The following is a 14,671-nucleotide window of genomic DNA, read 5'->3' as shown; positions in this document are numbered from 1 at the left end:
CTGTGCTGCAGCCAGAGGGGGGACTATCGCTGTTCAGTGTGAGCAGAAAAGCCCGCAGGGCTGAGTGGGACATTTCACCCGGGGCTGCCTTTAGATTTTTTTTTTAAATTCATTTTCTAAATCATCATCATGGCTGGAGGGCGAAAATAATCGACTCCGTCTCTTTGTCTTCTCCGCCTGAACCCACGTGCTCACATCGTGGCTTTATCGAGCGCGTGCAGAATGAAGAGGAGCGACCGGGCTTCTCCTCTCTCTCTCTCTCCCTCTCCTCTCATGGAGGCTCAGTTACAGCCGTGAGCTCTCCGTATCCCCCCCAGCAGCGGAGCTATGGACAAAGTGGGCAACTAGAGAAGGTAAGACCTCAGTACAACCCTCGTTTTCCCGTTTTCCCGTTTCCTTTCTTTCATGTTGTGCTGCAGTCCTAATGAAGGCTCCATCGTCCTCACTGGAAGTCTCTGAAACAGTGTCGGACAGTCTGGTAACGAAGTTTACATCTCGTTTTACGTCTCGTGAGCTTCTGTCGGGGCACCGGATGGCTCCCTGAAAGCCCCACGCTTATCAGCCTTAAAGGGGAATTCCACCAGTTTTGCAAAACCTCTGCCAACAAAGTCAGAGTGGTTTGGCTCGAAATGCTTCGCTGTAGAGAAACTCACTGATCTGGATGTGTTTACAGCGGTGATGACAGCAAAACCGGGAAACGCAGTGTTTACAGTGCAGATATATTTTTTTATTTTCCATGGAAAACCACCAGTGAACCTTTGACCCTCAATGAAGTTACAGTTGAGAAAATGAACGCGCACCATCTAATTTTTCACAATTATGTTTTAATATTTTCTCAGTACATGTCGTTTTTAGCGCTGGACTAAGCCCCCCCCCCCTAACAAGGCATTATTAACCCCCCAGAGTCCAGTGAAAAGCCTTATTTCACATTTATTTCAATAACACCCTGCTGCTCTTTCAGAACATCACTTTTGTCCATTTTTAGAAATTTGTCTTTATTTTTGAGGCTTTTTTTTACTCATTCATGACCACATTCTGGACTGAGACGCTGACTAGTAAGGATGAATGTATTTAAGGTCACTTCATCCTTCTGTGGGCATTACAGAGGTTATCTAGAACATCAGTTATTCATGGCTGAGAAAATCTGATTAGTTTTTGCAAACTGTTTACTAATTTAGGGCAGAATACTCGATGTGTTCTCTTAAATTGCTTAGATGTCTTGACTATTGGACAAGTGTGAGTCCTCTGAGTATTAGGATGTGTTAATGATGCTGGTGAGGTAAATCAGGAAAAAAAAACATTTTATTTTTAACAGTTTTAAATTTACTGGGGACTATTTTGCCTCGTATTGCTCTGCATGTATCTCTCCACCACAAATGTATTTTAAAAAACACGTTTTAAGCTGAAAAACTGTCACAAAACAGTCGTAACACAACCGTCTCAGACATTAGTAGTGTATACAGAACCATTTTCTTTAGTGATAACTCTCTGCGAGGGAGTTTTTGCAGGCGATGAACTCTTCAGACGTCTGGTTACTCGCAGAATTGCTGTGAACATTTCTGGTTTCTCTACAACAACAATCCCCTTAAAAGGACAGTTATGCCCTAAAAAATAGCTAAATAGTGCTATTCTTTGGAGTCTTGGTTTAGGCTGGAATCATGGGTGCTTAAACTTTGTCTTTTTTGCCATAGTGTAAGATTTGTGGTGGACCAAGGGCCAAAAAAAACAAAACAATGTGCAAATAAAGGAGGTCAAATTGAGTAAAGAATGTATTTTTATACTAAAATACATAAGAGAAACATTTAGAAGGAAAATAACTGTTTAATAAGTTGTACATTGTATGAAAATATGTTTCTTCTGGGTGAGGAATGATGTTAGGGTCCTCTGGTGGGCCAAATCAAACATCCTCAAGGTCCAGCATTTACCCTCGGTCCACACTTTGGGCAGCCCTGGGTTAGACCTTTCAGACCTCTGGGCTCTAAAACAAGAGCAGATTGTGCACCCCAGCTGGGCTTCAGAAGTAACAGGACACTCCAACCTTGCAGGGATAAAGAGCAGAGCTCCTGACGTATTGGATGTGGCAGGGTATTAACTCAGGGCAAACTGCTCGCAGTGCAAAAGGAGCCGCTCGACTTCTCCTCAATAGCTTTATTACCAAACACTGGCCTAAATAAGTTCCCTCTCTGGTTGGGGGGTTTTAAAATAGCCCGGCTCTTTCCAAGTCTTTTAAGTGCAGGAAATAGCAACCCGTTAAATAGTCCTGCAGGGATTTGTGATCAAGACGGTTTTAAACGCCCAATCGCATTACGGTCTCCTTCCCTTCGGACGTTGTAGCCTGTCGGACCTTCACACGCTCAAAGTCCTGCGTGCACCTGTTACACGCCTGGGACAACGCTGCACTCTAAAGAAATAAAGGTGTCAAAAAAAGGTACCACTGAACAACCATTCTAGGCTCCCTAAGGAACCTTTTAGTGGATTGATCAGTTTGTGAATGAGGAGAAGAACCTTAAAGAATCTCCACGTAATGTTAAGGTTCTATACCAATTGAAGGTTTTACCTGAATGCTCCGTACAGGAACCTGTAGATATATTTTTTATTTTCAATATTGTTTTCACGACTCCTGTAGGGAGATTATAACTTGCAACTTTTTTGGAGAGGTATTTAGTGTTAAGTAGAAGGACGCTTATGTAATCCTTCACTCATTACCAGACAAGCTGTTAAGGTCACTCCGGTGCCATGGATATTCCACCACGTTGAAGACGTGTTTCTTTTCACTTTATCATTCATGTAGACCTAGAAAGAAAAACAACAACACTCAGTCATCATTCACTTTAACCCTGAATGAAATCACAATAGTAAAAAATGCACATGTATAACATTAAATTTCCACTTTTTAAACACTTATGTTCGGATTTTTCCCCAGTATATATCCGTTTAAGCGCTGGACTAACCCAAAGGTTTTATTAACCCACAGGCGTTCCATGTATTTCAGTAACACTGGTGCTGCTGATTATTTGACATTTTTCATCATTTTTGATTTTTTTTCTTTTTCTTTCATTCTGTATTGAGACACTGACTAGTATAGATACGTGTTTTAGGTCACTTCATCATTCTAGAACATCAATTATTCATTGCTGAGAAAATCTGATTCATTTTTGAGAGATATTTACTCATTCAGGTCAGAATACTCATTGTGTTCTGTTAAATTGCTTAGATGTCTTGACTGCTAGACGAGTTTAATGTGCATTGTCTGTCAATTCATGTGACTTATCTGCACTGAAAAAAGTGATGCATTGAATTGAACTGATTTAGATGTCCACATGAATAAAATACATCAACACAGTTTACTTGCTTTCCTTATGAAAAAGAACTAGTAACTAGTAACACTACAGGATTTTTTAGGGTATTTCAACAGTCAGACACTCCTTAAAGTGGGACATTTACTAGTTTACTATAGACAATTCTTAAAGTAGGACAGTTACTATAGTTACAGACAGGTTAGAGATTTCTATAAGACGGTACTCCAGAGGAGAAAGTATTCTAAAATTTATTATACAGCACTGTAGAAATCTTGAAGCCTCATATTGTGTACCTGTGGTTCATTTTCATGGCGTTTGGTCATAATTGTATGGATGTAACATATTTTATTCCTGTGGTAACGATGAGCGCATTTAAATCAAGTAAATCCAGTGCATGCTTTTTTCAGTATGAATATGTGGTTACCTGTAAATCTCTCTTCTTTCCCTCTTTGCAGGTATGGAGGGACTTGTCTGAAGTGGATTCACAGTAGTTAGCCTCATCACTGGACCTTTCTTTCAGTATCGGTCCTGTTCGTTGACTAGCACAACTTCCTTGACCAGCGCAACCTTTGTTATAGCGGCCATCATCATGGCTGAGAGAGCGACCTTCGGGGCTCAGAAGGTGTCCCGGCCGCAGGGCTCCCTTCCGCCCGAGCCCATCGACATCATCCGGACCAAGGCCCGTTCCAGGAGGGTCCGGATCAACGTAGGTGGGCTGGTCCACGAGGTTCTGTGGCGGACTCTGGACCGCCTCCCGCGCACACGGCTCGGCAAGCTGAGAGACTGCAACACCCACGACACCTTAATGGAAATCTGCGACGACTACAGCCTGAATGACAACGAATATTTCTTCGACCGGCACCCGGGCGCCTTCTCCTCCATCTTGAACTTTTACCGGACGGGCAAGCTGCACATGATGGAGGAGATGTGCGCGCTGTCCTTCGGCCAGGAGCTCGACTACTGGGGCATCGACGAGATCTACCTGGAGTCCTGCTGCCAGGCGCGCTACCACCAGAAGAAGGAGCAGATGAATGAGGAGCTGAGGCGCGAGGCCGAGACACTGCGGGAGAAAGAAGGGGACGAGGTGGACACGGGCTGCTGCCCTGACAAGAGGCAGAAACTGTGGGACCTGCTGGAGAAGCCCAGCTCTTCTGTGGCTGCAAAGGTACAACAAACACATACGTGGCCCAAATATATGCCTAAATACACAGCCCAAATACACATAGTCCAAATGTATGGCCCAAACAAATAGTCCTTATATTTAACCCAAACACACCTACCTACCAGCCATATACACTGCAAAACCACACAGTCTGACCCCTGGCCTAAACATGGTCCAAACTCACACTGGAAAAAAGTAATGGATTGAATTTACATGTAAGGAAGACCAGGGAGGGTCGTATCACCCCCCAGTTTCACCATCAGAAATAAGCTACCACTGTGCACACCCACCCAACTCCTGAGCTGACAGTAGAAGGCTTTATGAGAAACAGTTATGTATTTATATAACAAAAATCTGATTTGAAACTCAAATTTCACATCTGGATTATATAGTTATATGCAAAAGTTTGGTCGCCCCTGGTCAAATTGACCACTGACATTTCCTAATGAACCCAGTCAAGCAAGGTAAACTTTGACCTTGTCCAACCTCATCTGCAGCTTCCTTATCTCTTAAACTAACCCACATACATGCCTAAACAGTGTTGTGAGTTTTGGCACAGACTAATATGTTCAATATCATTGTTTTTTCTTGTTCATTTCCTTCTCTGAATTAAGTAATGGGGAAATATGTCCTTTACAAATGTACTTTTTTGTACTACTGTTACATCTTACCCTCATAGTGAGGGTAAAGGAAAAGGAACTTTTGGTATTTGACACAGTCTTGCTTGTTTTGTGAGTAAGCAATAGATTTCAACGCCATTGCTATTTATAACGGACGAATATGGGTACCTTATATAGACGTTGAAAAGGCATAGCACAAACAGCCACTGAGATACAGAGGCTGAGACAGCCCTCCCCCGTGTCCCTGGACAAAGAATTAGTCGCATGCATCATTTCCTCTTTAATATTTGGTTAAGCATCCTTAATGAGAATAAGTTCATGCTCATTTTAACCCATTCTTCGACTAACTTCACGTCCAGGCAGAACACATGATTGACACTCCGGTATTCCAGGATGACCAGCAAAAATCAACAAAAACCTAAACTCCAGTTTTGAGTTTGGAGCAGCATGTGAAATGTTAAAAAGCTCATACAAGCTCTGGCTGAAATGGGCTAAGAGTGCGCTAAAATGTCCATCTCGAAATCCTGACCTGACAGCGCTGGCACTGATATGAAGGCAGGGGAACGTAAGTTTTAGAGAAGAAATTTTGCCTGCAACTAATTTTTAATGTGGAGAGTTTATATTATTTTGTACACATTTGAACCAAGTAAATTCAGTGGATTACCCAACCGCACACAGTCTATGCACATAGTCCAAACACACTCGCCTATACCCACTAACACATGCATGATCCGACCCCTGGCCTAACATAACCTAAACACACAACCAAAATACCCAAATACTAGGCATAAATTCATATGCAGTACAAACACTTGGCCCAAAGATGTACAGACACAATGGCCCAAACAAGCCCACCCATACCCACCCATAAACACATGATTCGATCCCTGGCCTAACATGGCCTAAACACACACTCCGAACACACCACCAAATGGCCCAGACATACACAGTCCACTGACCAGAGACACAACCCAATCCTGGTGTTTACATTTAGGCTGCGTGTACATTTGGCCTGTGTGTTTGAGTTACATGGTTGTTTTTGGGGTGTGTGTTTCGTCCAGCGGATTCTAGATCTGGCCCTACTGACCATTTTAGTGTTTTCCTGCTCAAACACACCCACTACAACTCAGGAAGGGCTTGTTAATTAACTGATTAGTTTGGTTAATCATGTTAGAACATGAAAAGCACCAACATTTGCAGGACAGGGGTGCTCCAGATCCACATTACTGGCCTAAACACATGACCATATGACCATATTTGCCTTGCACAGTCTAAGGGTGTGTTCAGACTAGAGGTGGGAGATGGATTTGGCCAAAATGTAAAAGCACGAGTTTGGAAGCTGGAACAGACAAAGTAGCACCACATTTTAATAATACTATCAGATACTATGCATTCAGTGATTTGTATACGACATTTCACACAATATACTGCAGTAAATCCAGTTAAACAGGACGAATTATTCTCCTTTTAATCAAACATGTATTTGGGAATTTGGTGCTTGTGATATCCTCAATATGCTAAGACAAGCATATTGAGACATGTTGTGATGTGATTTATCACAATGACGGTGAATGTTGTCATATTACCCAACCCTAAATTAAAACAAACCCCTGGTGCGGTTGTGAGAACGCTGCCAGATAAGTGGGCCGAGAACCCCTGAGGAGGTAATTCCTGGTCAAACCCAGAATGAACCGTTGTCTCTTCTCCATAGACCTTCTTTGATACTTGCAATAGATGCATTTCTGATGTTGGTGATATTGAGCTCTCGAACAATAATGAAGTCCACCTCCTTGTTTCTACGCTCATTGTCCATTTTATCAGCTCCACTTACTATATAGGTGCACTTTGTAGTTCTACAGTTACAGACTGTAGTCCATCTGTTTCTCTGCATACTTTGTTAGCCCCCTTTTACCCTGTTCTTCAGTGGTCAGGACCCCCATGGACCCTCAGACCACAGAGCAGGTACTATTTGGATGGTGGGTCATTCTCAGCACTGCAGTAACACTGACAGGGTGGTGGTGTGTTAGTGTGTGTTGTGCTGGTCTGAGTGGATCGGACACAGCAGTGCAGTTTTTAAACACCTCAGTGTCACCGCTGGACTAAGAATAGTCCACTAACCAAAAATATCCAGCCAACAGCGTCCTGTGGGCAGCATCCTTTGATCACTGATGAACGACTAGAGGATGACCAACACAAACTGTGCAGCAGCAGATGAGCTATCGTCTCTGACTTCACATCTACAAGGTGGACAGCAGTGCTGCTGGAGTTTTTAAACACTGTGTCCACTCACTGTCCACTCTATTAGACACTCCTACCTTGTCAGTCCACCTTGTATCCACTTGATCCACTCAGAACAGCGCAACACACACTAACACACCAGTGTTACACCAGTGTTACTGCAGGGCTGAAGAATGATCCACCACCCAAATAGTACCTGCTCTGTGAGGGTCCATGGGGGTCCTGACCACTGAAGAGCAGGGTAAAAGGGGCCTAACAAAGCATGCAGAGAAACAGATGGACTACAGTCTGTAACTGTAGAACTACAAAGTGCACCTATATAGTAAGTAGAGCTGATAAAATGGACAATGAGCGTAGAAACAAGAAGGTGCTCATAATGTTATGCCTGATCAGTGCATATGCACCCTAAACCTGCCCGATACTGGAAGATATGTGAATCTTACAGTGGTAAACATTTACTCATTTAGAGAGTTAATTCCAAACTATTCCTCTTTGCTTCAATATAATATAATACTGCGTATCTATAAATGATATGAAGAAAACCATATTCATGGTATGCTCATACTTTTTTCAGCAAAACAAAACCCTGAGCTGATATAATGCACCATGTTTTCTAGATGTCGCTTTTTATTCATCTCATGTCACCATGACACAGAACCAGTTACATGCTTTTGATTTTAAAGTCTGTAGATGATAATAAATAACATTTGGAAGTCACATTATAATTGCAGTGCAGTTTTTATGTACCTTCTGCTTCTGTTTATCCAAATGAATCCACTTAAGCACAGGCTCTAATGTCACAAGACAAGTGACATATTGTTGCTATGCATGTGCCCATCTGTATGGGAGATTTAAAGTCTTGGCACATCACTCAGACTCGTTTGGATTGGCACAATCCAGAGCACTGAGCAGATGAATATTTATGTACTTCCTTTGTTTTGTTATGGCAAATGGCTCTATATGCATACTTTATGCACATACAGCAGCTTTGGTGAAGCACTGAGATTTCTAAGCGTTGTTTGGATATTTAAGGGTTATGTTTTATACATATGCATAGTGATATGGTTGGCTTATACTTAAAGCATGTTTTAGAATGACCATGGATCAATACACTGTTAGAAATAAAGGTTCTGTTCAGGTACATTTTCTCTTCATCAAGGTGTAAACAATGTAAATGTTCCCTCAAAGGTACAACAGTGGATTTAAGGTCTGATTGTGAACCTTAAATAAGTTTTTCCAGGTGAAAAGTTCGTATTTGTACCTTTTCATAACCGAATGTTTTAAAACAGAACAGTAAAATAAAAGTCCTGGAGACGAGACGGGGTGTGTGGAGTCAGTACAGCTTAGAACATATCATTTCAGTGGATTATGGTTCAGTTATGTTCCCTGACTAAAGGTACTGAGATGGACCCTTGAGGGCACCACCCCAGTGACAGTTTCGTACCTTTTTTGTATGATGCTGTGTTACATTTATTGAGGCAAATTACAAAGGATTATCACAATAAATAATGCTTTTCTAAGTATATCATCAGTACTTCTAAAACAAAAATAGTTTTTGATTATAAATAGCTTGTTTTAAAGCTCAGTTTTAAAGAGGGACTACTGAATTGGTATTTTGTCACACAAAATCGGTATCGGAAAAGAAAATTGTGGCAGGAAAGGAATCGAACCATCTCTAACAACAACCAGTGAACAGCGACTGCAAAAACTGTAAAGTAACAAATAGCGGATTGGATATCAGCCCATTATGATGTCATCTTGTTAAGTTGGCTTGTTAAGTTAGCTTACTGTTTGTTTTCTTCTTCTTAGCTGAACACTGAATTTTCCTGTACAGCTTTTAAGCTTGAGCAGCCTAGATCTGCAGGATCGTAGGGCCTCTGCCCATATAGTGGGCTTGTGTTTTGAACCAAACAGACATACAGTTTTCAAACAGCATTTATTCAAAAAAAATTAATGATGAATGATTAGAAAATTAAAGTCTAATTGACACAATGTCATAGTAGAATTTACATTCTTACTATCAGCCACTTGGAATACCATAGGAATCATCTAGCAACCCCCTGTCAAGGACTACACACACCAAAGCAACCAGCTGGAAGACCATGGCAACCGTCTGTCAATAGGCTAACAACCACATGGAACATCACAGATACAACCTCAAAAACACCTTAGCAACCACCTAACAACACCCTAGCAACCACCTGATATAACATGTGAACTGCTTGCCAATACCCTAGCAACGACCTAAGATTCCATAGCAACAAATTGGCAACACTTTTTAGACCAGTTGAAACACTATAGCAACCGCCTAGTTACACCCTTTCAACCACTTTAGATATCTTAGCAACCATTGTCAGTACTATAGCAGTTACTTAGCGGCCACCTAACAATTGGCAAGCCAGACCCTAACAAATAGCCAGAATACCATAGCAACTGCATAGCAACACTATAGTAATTACCTGGAATTCAATACCAACCACTTAGCAACACCCTAGCAACCATCCGGAATTACTATATAAACCAAGTTAAGCTATCAAAAACAAACAACAGCCATCTATACCTGCTTCAGCAGCTGCTTTGTCAGGCCAACTTAAATTTTGTTTACAAACTTTCCCCTTTTAGATTTATTTTGCAAATGTTGAATTAAAACAGATCACAGTTTTTCCATAACTTTTTATAAAGGCGCGTTGCTGATGAATTTTGTCTGTTCCAGCTTTTAAATAAAAAACGAAATATACAGCACTGTGCAAAAGTCTCAGGCACCTAATTACATTGTTCAAAACCATTTATCTTGGCAATAAGCGTTTTGGCTTGTAAAACACCGTAACTCATTAGAATAAATGCAAATAAACAGACATACAGTGAAAAAATAACAAGAATTTTTACTTTGAAGAACAGTTTGGTTCCAGATTTCTCCTGGACGCCGCCAGCCGTTGCATAGATTGGTTAAATTCCGTCACCAGCACACTTGACTGAATATAATAAAGTAATAAGTGGCCAAACCGGGTTTTGGATGGTGTCTACAAACAATACTGGGTTTCCTTGAGGAGAAATTGTTCATTAAAAAGATTGTCCTGTGTAAAATGACTTATTATTGTACTAATATTTTTTGCATTCTAAGCATTGTGAAAGTATCATGACGTTATATTTTTGCCATATTGCCCAGCCTTAACGCAGAACGCAGTAAAACGATTCAGGAAAACGGAGTCTGAGTTTTCATTGGTCTTCTGATTGGCCCAATCTACTGAACGCTAATTTTTTCCGGCTTTCAGGGCGTTGTTTTCAAATCAAATCTCGTCTCATCCTTTTTGCACCGCTGTTCATAAATGGGTAATTACTTTGTGTTGCAAACTGCATTTGTTTTCGGCAACAGGCAGCTCGAGATGTCTCCCTCACGCAGTGTTTTGCCAAACGACCTTGTGAATATTTAATATCACACCCACACAAACCTCGCATAATTTAAAACTAACAGAAGATGAGCACAACAGTGGCTCATGCACCCATACTTTAACCTCTTAAGCTTCTTTGCATGGTTTTCTCTACGTTGTTTAAAATAATAATAATGGAAATCAGTTAAAGTTTACCTTCTTGATGAAGTGGAAAGTAGTGTTGACCGTCTGCACGATGATAATGCATACTTTAAATTCGCCCACTACTCGCTCTTACAGTAAGAAAGAACTTGATGGAGGCATCCAGTTTTTTTTTTACCACATACTATAACACATTAGTAACACATAGTCTGTGTTATTAAGTGTTATTATTCAGGAACGTCACACTTAATAAAAAGGTTATTAGAAAAATGTAGTATGTCATAATTATTGACTTAGTATCTCATAGTAATGACTTAGTATTCAAAAGTTATGGCCATAGTTATGACTTAAGATCTATAATGACTTGCCATCTCATAATGATGAGAACATTTTTTTCATAATTATAAAATGCTAGGTCATTATTTTGAGATACTAAATCATAGTTATTACATAAAAATGCTTTTTGAGATACTAATTTTTAATTATGAGATATTAAGTCGTACTTATGAGTTTATAAGTCAGCATTATGACAGTCATTATTATGAAATACGAAGTCATATTTGTGATATACTAAGTCAAAATTATGGACAAACATTCTCCATATTATGATATGTCATTAATATAAGGCAAGCAGGTCACTTATAAGATACTAAGTCATAATTATGAGGCAGGATCTCAATATTATGAGATGACAAGTCATAATTATGAGATCGAATCTTATTTATAAGACATGATCTCATTATTATGAGGTAGCAATTCATAATTATGAGATAGAATCTCATATGAGATAGGAACTCATAATTGAGATAACAAGTAATAATTATAAGACAGGATCTCATTATTATGAGGTAGCAATGCATAATTCTGAAATACTAAGTCATAACTATGAAATACTAAGTCCTAGTTACGGAATAGAATCTCATTTATATGAGATAGGAAATCATAACTGGGATACTGAAGAGTAATTATAAGACAGGATCTCATTATTATGAGATAGCAAGTCATAATTATGAGTTACTAAGTTGTGATTATGAGCTAGAATCTCATTTAAAAATACCTTTTTCAGTTGTAAACGTGTCCATCGGCAGTGCTTCATAAGGTTAGTATGAGGGCAGCGGGTGTAACTATAGGTGCTGTAGCTGTTTGGATGAAGCAGAGATGCGATGATCAGAGACTGTTGTTTGCTAACACAGAGTGCTAATGCGCTGAGAGAAGGTCACTGAATGAGCTGATGCGTTTGTACAGCGATACAGCAGCCCGGTCTGCGGATATACACAGCCCAGTCCCACAGGCCCCTCGCCTACTTCCCAGAATATGGCCATGGAAAGAAGTCAAATGGCCCATTAGTAAAAGGCTTTAATGTGCATTCATCTTTTTTTCCCCTGGCCTTTCGCTTCTGTGCCACTTTGTAGCCTTTATAAGAGCGGAATCTTGAGGATTTTATAGAAATTTAAAAAGCAAGACGAAAGTATCCTTTGCAAGATGCATTAAATGTACTTAACAGCTGATGATAATGGCCATAAGTGCAGTATCACTTTCCGTGTCGCTAGAAAAAATGAAAACGTAATGAGAGTCTTGCTAACTGTCCTCCCTTTGTTGACATTGTGGTAGAACGCATCTATTATTCAGAATCTCTTCGCGGTCATTTTGTAAGTGTCCAAATGTGCTGGATACCTTCAGAGCGAAGGTTCAGATTGAGAACAGCACAGATGTTCATAAAGTAAGCCTTATATTGACAGGGCTGCACAATACATAATTTGTTAATCGGTATTGCGATATTGGCCTTTTGTGCTGCTGATGTCACAGAAGGATGCAATATGCAGATGTGCTGTGACTATCCTAACCAATCATGGACCCTCTTTGGATGTATTGATGAAGTTGTGGCCAATTTGATTATATTTTTCCTTTATTTTGGCAAATTATATCACATCATGATATGCTTTTCTGAAAATATAACGGATATCCTCAGACCTTTAAACGTCTAATTACAAAGAGAGCATAATTAGTCCTGTTTAACTGGATCTAATGTAGTACAGTATGTAAAACGGTTCATGTCATGTCACCATACATGTTTTATGTTTTACTGTTATGTCCTCTTATAACATTTGTGTGGAATTATGTACCAAAAATTCATTTTTACATGACTGTTTTCCAACCTTTACAGGCTATTTCTGTTACTGTGCCTTTAGGACTGACATGTAAATACAGCAGAGCTGATTGGCTGCTTTGTATTGTGCCTCATACAAAAAGAAATCCAGACTGAAACACTCTTTATAGCTTCAGGGTGAATAGGAGGGGCTAAACTGCTGTAGGCTGTACATTTTCAAACTTTAGCGATGTTTACAGACTACGTTAAATAAAAACTGATTACTTTTTCAGAGTATTAGTTAAATGTGGCGCTAGTGGTGTGTTTATTCTCAAACCTCAGAAAAACTAAAAGTTGTGGTGCATATTGTACATCGTGAAAATGTCTTGAAGTATTGTGATGTTATATTTTTGCATATTGCCCAACCGCAAGATGAACCAGGTCGTTTGGATGATCCAACAAAACAATGCAGGCTTTTTAACATCTATTTAACGGTAATATGTTTTCAGTGCATTGTAAAGTGAAGCACAATCACAATATTCATCAGTGTAATCTGTGTTTTGGTATAATGGCATTTTGTCCGTATTGTCCAGCTCTAACCAACCGATCAAGCAGCAGCCTTAATTCCTCTCTAAATACACTCATTCCACCGCTAGACTGACGATTAACTCAGTTTTCTGAGTAAACTTTTGACCTTTTTTGTTTCAAAAAATCCTGTAAAATCTTGTAATGTTTACAGACACTGACAGAGATACTGAGAGAGAGAGAGAGAGAGAGAGAGATGAAAAAGAGATAGATGGAGTTAGAGAGGGAAAAGAGAGGGAGAGGGGAGAGAAAGGGAAAGAGAAGGAAGAGAGACAGAACAGGGAGAAAAAAGAGAGGAGTGAGACAGCAAGAGAAGAGAAAAGAGAGAGAGAGAGGAAAACGAGATAGGTGGAGAGAGATGGAGAGAGGAAAAAAGTGGAGAAAGGAGAGAAAGAGCGAGACAGAAGAAAACGAGACAGATGGAGAGAGGAAAAAAGAGGAGAAAGGAGAGAAGGAGAGACAGAGAAGAAAAAGAAATAGAGAGAGAGATGGAGAGAGGAAACAAGAGAGGAAAGAGAGAGTAGGGAGAGCAGAGAGAGAAGACAGAGATGGCAAAATGAAAGAGAGATAAAGAGAGAAGAGAAATAGAAGAGAGAGATTAAGAAAGAAGAGACAGAGCAAGACGGAAAGAGATGGAGATAGAGAGGGAGGAAAAGTTAGAGCAAGAAGAGAGAAAGAGATAAAGATAAAGATGAGAGAGAAAGAGAAGGAAAGAAAGAGATGGAGAGAGGGAGATAAAGAGAGAAGAGAGTGCATGATAGAGCAGGAAGGAGAGAGAAGAGGGATAGATTGAAAGAGTAAGGAGAGAAGATAGAGAGCAGGAGGAGAAAGAGAGTGAGAGCAAAAAGAAGGAAGAGAGAGAGCTAAAGCAAGAAGAAGAGAAAAAGATGGAAGGATAAGGATAGGAGAGAGAGAGAGAGCAAGAGGGAGAGAGAAAAGATAGAGAGCAAGAGGAGAGAACAGAGACATAGAGAGGGTAAAGAGAGAGAGCGAGAGAGCGCGCGAGGGAGAGGAAGGACAGATGGTGGTACCCACAACATCCCACCCTTTTCCACCGTTATCCAGCCCCTGAACTCCGTGTGCCACATCAAACAACCCCCCCACTCCCGTCTGCGTACAGACATTTTTCACAGACTTCTCGTCCACCTGAG

At 40.4% G+C, this 14,671-nt stretch overlaps 1 protein-coding gene across 1 annotated transcript in view; it reads left to right on the top strand.

The window, feature by feature from the left end:
• Positions 1–269: 269 nt before the first annotated feature.
• The window catches only part of LOC118796748 (potassium voltage-gated channel, Shab-related subfamily, member 2), a 47,911-nt gene continuing 33,509 nt past the window's right edge, over positions 270–14,671 (top strand). The window contains exons 1-2 of the mRNA XM_036555842.1: positions 270–353; positions 3,755–4,464. Coding sequence (XP_036411735.1) covers positions 3,889–4,464 — 576 coding nt within the window. The 5' untranslated portion in view covers positions 270–353; positions 3,755–3,888. The remainder of the gene's footprint in view (positions 354–3,754; positions 4,465–14,671) is intronic.

This window comes from Colossoma macropomum, unplaced genomic scaffold, assembly GCF_904425465.1.
Source record: "Colossoma macropomum unplaced genomic scaffold, Colossoma_macropomum, whole genome shotgun sequence".
NCBI lineage: Eukaryota > Metazoa > Chordata > Actinopteri > Characiformes > Serrasalmidae > Colossoma > Colossoma macropomum.
Note: the sequence above shows the minus strand (reverse complement) of the source record. Positions and strands in the feature narration are given on the sequence as shown.